Source organism: Helianthus annuus, chromosome 5 (assembly GCF_002127325.2).
Source record: "Helianthus annuus cultivar XRQ/B chromosome 5, HanXRQr2.0-SUNRISE, whole genome shotgun sequence".
Lineage (NCBI taxonomy): Eukaryota > Viridiplantae > Streptophyta > Magnoliopsida > Asterales > Asteraceae > Helianthus > Helianthus annuus.
This window is the reverse complement of record NC_035437.2, coordinates 6,172,088-6,177,858: the sequence shown is the minus strand read 5'-3', so window position 1 is coordinate 6,177,858 and position 5,771 is coordinate 6,172,088. Positions and strand designations below refer to the sequence as shown.

The following is a 5,771-nucleotide window of genomic DNA, read 5'->3' as shown; positions in this document are numbered from 1 at the left end:
TCGTCTCATGAAATATTGTATAGTACTTAAGTTAGTTTTCTTATTCGTGATATAATGGCACTGGTTTTTCTGTTAGTTTATCGATTATTTGGTGATCTTCTACAAGAATAGTACAAAACAAGGAAGTAGATGTAATTAAAAACAAGAAGAGTTCAAAACCGTCAAGTAGCTGGACAAAACAATAAAAACACCATGCGGGGAGTCTCTTGTATCTCTTCCTGTTTTACCAATACATACGTTCGCTTATGACTTTCTTGTATCTTCTCCTCTACTGTACCAGATTTCGACACATAAAAAAATGTTAGACGCCTACAGGTGGTTTAAAATAGTAATTAAAAGGTAATTTCTGGAAGCAAATAAGGCACAAAATCTACTAACTTACCTTCTTTTTTATACGTATGCGATTAATTAATCACGCAACACTTCCTGGTAGACAACATTTGATGTGTAAACTCCGCGTTGTTTGAATTCTTTGGCGAGATGTACCAACACCTTCGTACTTTGTCTTGAAATCCCTCTTGATAACGCGACATAAAGTTGTCCATGTGAAAATACAGAATCCGGAAGATAAATACCAATGTTCGGAATTGTTTGATCTTGAGCTTTATTAATCGTCATGGAAAAGCTAAGTCGAATTGGAAATTGTTTTCTTTTCAGCTTGAATGGGAACATGTCATCTTCAGAAAGGGTTAGAGGGATTCTTGGCAAAAAAAAAACTCTTTTTCCGGCATGTTGACCGACTGCATTTCCGCATCAATAACATTTCGCATGAAACCCTTACATATCAACCGCGTGCCATTACACAGGCCATGTGATGGATCGATATTACGTAACAATATTATTGGGCATCCAATTTTTAAACGAAGCTTATGAGGCGGCAAACCACTAACATTTAGCGAGTTTAAGAACTCGACCGGATAGAAGTTGCGCTGATCGTCTTCAGCTTCATCAAAAATGTAATAAACTTTTTCCTCCCCTTGAAAAATTTCAATCATTTGATTATTAATCTCGTCAACACTATTATTTTTAGTGGACAATATTGCTCTAGAGATTATATAATCTGAAGAATATACATTATCTTCAATTGATGGAAAGATGGCATGGATCAATTCTTTTATAGCGTTTTCTCTGTTGTTGCACTGAATTGTCATGTCATCGGGTATGCGGATATAGTTTCCTTCGATTGGTTCTTCAGTTCCATCGCCGACTCTTAAAAGAAATTTAGAAAACCATGGATCTTTTAGCGCTCTCATATTTATGGTCAACCGGATCTTCTTAGTCAAAGACCAAAGAGGTGACATTCGTACGCTGGAGTCTACAATCTGTGCTCGAGTGCCACGTTTAATAACTGGCAACACCTGTCTGAAGTCACCTCCCATAACCATTATCTTTCCACCAAATGGGAGACTAACACCTATAATGTCTTGGAATGTACGATCGACTGCCTCTATCGCTTGTCGTTTAGCCATCGACGCTTCATCCCATATGATTATTTTGGCAGACCGAATCAGTTAAGCGGCCCCACTCTGTTTTTTGATATTGCACATTGAATTATTTTCAAGATTAAGAGGAATCTTGAATCTCGAGTGAGCCGTTCTACCTCCTGGCATATTATTATCCGCTGCACCTAACGAAGCTGTTGCGAGAGCAATAAGACCACGTGACCGAATTTCAGCAAGCAAGGCAATGTACAAAAATGTTTTTCTAGTTCCACCTGGACCATCAATAAAGAACACGCCTGGAAGATCATTATCAACAAGCATCATGATCTCATCAAACACGTTTTTTTGGTCCGGATTAAGTGAATCTTTGGCACTCAAGTGTTCAGGTTCCAAAACAATCCCATACTCTTCTTGTAACTCACGACAACCTGCATCTTGTAAGTTAACATCGTCTGTTATCTTAGGAAGGTCGAACTCATTGAAATTTCTACCCATGGATTGTACCAAGACACTAATTTTGGTAAGAACCATATTTTGAACTCGTTCTATACTTTGACAGTGTAACCGATGATCTTCAGACAGTGAATCAAAGTGGTCATTCCATAACTTTCGAATATCTCCAAGTTGGCAAAAAATCATTATGGTCGCAAATAACCTTCTAAGAGCATTGGGAAACTGAAACGTAGAGGCTTCTTCGAGACATTGTGATAGATATTCATCGTCTTCTATTAAGCCTAACTCAAGAGCTGCTTTCCGAAATGTCGCACACCGTTGACCATTAACTGTGCAAAGATGTTCAAAAGAAGTAGGCCCTCTGACATTTGACAAAAGTAGGCGTAAGTAGTACCTTTCTCCTTCGGCTGGATTAGCGGAAACGATACGACCTCTTTGTTTTTTACCGAGACGACGACTCCAACGGCGTGTGCCTCCATTCCACGTAAAGTGTTTTGGAAAATCTTTATACAAATGTACCCTTGCTGTTTCATCGTTTCTATTTATCTCAAAAAATGTTGTTAGCATGGTTCTCTTATCCCTTTCCCTATCAACAATATTAGGCATCAAGTCATCATCTCTAAATCTAACCATCTGATTATTTGGGAGATGAAGTTGTAAGGCTAGAACAGCAGGAAAGATTTGAGAAAGAGAGAAGGAAAAAATGCGCCACATAGCCTCTGGGGGCGATATGTAGCGTGCATCTTGAAATCTTTTTATCTCATTAATAACAATCCCTGGCTCACTTTGATCGACTTGAATAACCTGTTTGTCATGTCCTTTATAAACATATTTGAAAAGATATTTCACAGATTTTATACTTGAGCAAACTTCAACATTCATGTGACAGTTAAACATCATCAAAAGCCTTGGGTTATATGGGACCACCCATCTATTATCAAGTGTTTGTCCTCGTAGGTCCACTTTTATCCCGGTGTCTCTCCTTCGATACAACGGATACGAATCTTCTTCTTGTGTCGTCTGTTCGTTAAATTGTCTAGGATAGCGAAAACGACAAATTTTAGGATCACCCTGCATACAAGGATTGCTTGATCGTAAATTGCCGCAAGGACCATGAATCATGTGCTTGACAACCATCTCATGCAATATGGGATGTGTTAGTTTGTTAGGAATTTCAGCACACACAACCTTATCATAATGGTCCGCGTTATTGATCTTGTGTTGCGGGTACATGATTAGGAGAAAATGTGCATGCGGCAAACCCCGCTTTTGAAATTCAATGACATAGACGTATGCCTTAACTTCCCCGAGGACATGTTTCTTGAAGAGTTGATCCTTAAGATCTTCTAATTTAGCCCGGAACACTCTTGAAACAAGGTCTGGACGATCTGTAGCAGTTCGAACAACATGTAAATTATCACATATCTCAGGCCACTTAGGATTACATGTCATTGTAAGGAATACATCAGGCTTGCCGTCATCTTGAACTAACGTCATCACATCTAGAAACCGACGTCGCATGTCGCGAGGCCCCCCGATGAAAGATGCAGGCAACACAATTCTTTTCCCGACTCTGTTTGCATGAACCTCACCAGTATTGACGCAATCCACAATACCTTGGTACAATTCGGCCCGAAACTTAGCCTGGTTTCTCTCACAAAATTCTAAGCGTGACGTTTCAATTTTGATGTAAACATCAACCACAAACTGCTGTAGCAGCCTACCACCGAACAAAAGCATATTATCGGTAGATCGAATCTGGAACTTGTAACAGTAGTACTCTCGCATAGCCACGGTTGTTCTACCACTTCGTGTGTTTGCCTCTGAACGATGAAGATGTATTAAAAACAAACAGTTAATACACATTACGCTATTTTTATGATCTTCACTTAAAAAAAGGATAACAAATTATTGGTACCTTCCATTTCTCCTTCGATGTTGTCATTATTGCGAACCTCATTGGTTGATACTCCGTGATGTGGTATGTTACCATGCCAACCCGACTATCCATTAGGAAAAAATAGAGGATACGACAATGGATCGTAACAACTGAACTACGGCTGAATAGTTTGACTATATTCAGACCTACCGTACACAACAATACTTCGTTTATACGAAGTGATATTGTCATTACCTTCAACCCAAATGCCAGCAACCTATATAATTGTGAACTATAAGTAAGTAAAATAAGCAATACTATTAAATAATTGTAATTAATATAATATTATATATACCTCCGATGTCGTTGGTCGGTTGTACACCCTTTGGTCAAGTTCAACCGAAGTATTCAAAGTGACTCTATAGTTGTCCAGAGGTCCTAGTTCCGCAAGTCTTCTAAACGTATCGACATATGGGTTTGTAGAAAGAACACGTGTTAAAATCTGAGTAATACGCCGATCAAGATTTGGCCATCGGAGTCTGTGATCTAACTCAGTATCAGGATCGTAAAAATACAACTGCAAGTACCTAGGGGTCCCGTCCCTCGGAACTAATTGGTCGATTCTGTGATATATTTCTTTATGTGCATGAAAAGTATATACGCCGTCTCTCATATTGTTCAATGTATCATCCAATGTCACACCCATTGAGGCAAAAGAAAAATTGGTGTTATAAGCACGGATGTTTTGCCTAAACATATCTCCAATTTCATCTTGAGATGTGAAAAGTCGGTACAATTCCTCTGGAATTTCTAAGTTTGCTAACACTGTTTTCCCACTCATACAACAAAAGGTATCAAATTCATACTGAAATCGTTTTGCTCCACAATTAGGACATGCACCTCGTTCCTTTAAAACACGATGCTCTCCAGGTACACCATTGTAAACAAAATTATAAGGATCATCTTGTACGCTCCCATCTTGGAAGGAAGGTTGATCAACTACTTCAGCAAATTGGGGTAATAAAGTACGCGGATGAATTCAAATACCTAAAAAAATTGGTGTATTAAGTAATGAAGGTGGTAAAAGATGTCAAGTTCGAAAAAGAAATCATTGTTAAATAAATAGAAACCTCGTGATGTTCTATGCCTGACTACGTCAATTACAGATGGGAATGTGGTTGTCGGCGTAACATCATCTATCGGGGTTTGGTTGACTTGACTGCCATTTGAAATATGCATTCCATTTTCGTTTCATGTATTAGAACATCCTTTATTGTACTCCTTGCATTTTATAGTAGAAACACTTGAGGCGTTCTCATTTGTTGTTTGTGTAAATTGAGTAATATTAGTTTGTAAACTTCTTAATGGTGTCCTTTCTGTTGACCTATTACTCATTAAAGATATTGATGAAGCACTTTGGGAGGCATCACCACTCCCAAATTTAGATACTTTGTTATTTTCTTTGCGTGCAGCATAGTATCTTTTTTGATACTCTTTTCGTTTTTCAGCTTTAGTAGATGCACTCGAGCTAGAAGCATGATTACGAGGGTTTGGTTGTCCATTAGTCATTGTAAATTGATAAAATGACAAATACCTTGCAAATTAAATAAAAGAGAGTTATCATAGATGATGAAATTCTCAAATCATTACAACATTCCAACACATAACTTACAGAAAAACAAACCGAATGATAACATTGAAATACATAATGATAACATTAAAATACATGACTTAAACCGAATATCGTGACTTAGAGAAAAAAAAACACAAATCCTTAAAACATTGACATACATAATGATAACATTAAGTGAAAGCCAATCTAAATACTTGGTGAAACAATGGTCTCCACAAACACCGCACCCTTAAAACCTCGAAACCAAGAAACGGGATAAAAACATTCGAAGGGCTTCATATCCATTTCAATTGTAAACAACTTCCCTAATTTTGTCATCACAAACCAATTACCATTTGTCACATAATGTGCTATATCGCACCAC

The 5,771-nt window shown here is 37.9% G+C and overlaps 2 protein-coding genes across 2 annotated transcripts; both read right to left on the bottom strand.

Moving 5' to 3' along the window:
- Window positions 1-689: 689 nt before the first annotated feature.
- LOC110942555 lies at window positions 690-1,469 on the bottom strand. The gene has a single exon (XM_022184329.1). The coding sequence runs from the start codon at window positions 1,467-1,469 to the stop codon at window positions 690-692; it is 780 nt and encodes a 259-aa protein (XP_022040021.1).
- Window positions 1,470-1,511: 42 nt separating this feature from the next.
- Window positions 1,512-5,343, bottom strand: LOC110942554. Its single transcript, XM_022184328.1, has 4 exons — window positions 5,166-5,343; window positions 4,130-4,599; window positions 3,985-4,051; window positions 1,512-3,718 (listed from the first exon to the last, which is right to left on the bottom strand). Exons 1-4 carry the CDS (start codon window positions 5,341-5,343, stop codon window positions 1,512-1,514), a joined length of 2,922 nt encoding a protein of 973 aa, XP_022040020.1.
- Window positions 5,344-5,771: the final 428 nt, after the last annotated feature.

Excerpts from the sequence above, each read along its gene's own strand:
- LOC110942555 (XM_022184329.1), bottom strand. The coding sequence starts at position 1,469 with ATGGCTAAACGACAAGCGATAGAGGCAGTCGATCGTACATTCCAAGAC.
- LOC110942554 (XM_022184328.1), bottom strand. The coding sequence starts at position 5,343 with ATGACTAATGGACAACCAAACCCTCGTAATCATGCTTCTAGCTCGAGT. Across the intron at positions 4,600-5,165 it reads TTCATCAATATCTTTAATGA|TGTTAGCAAACTTAGAAATT; the intron begins GTAATAGGTCAA and ends GTGGGAAAACAG. Across the intron at positions 3,719-3,984 it reads ACGAAGTATTGTTGTGTACG|AGGCAAACACACGAAGTGGT; the intron begins GTAGGTCTGAAT and ends TTCATCGTTCAG.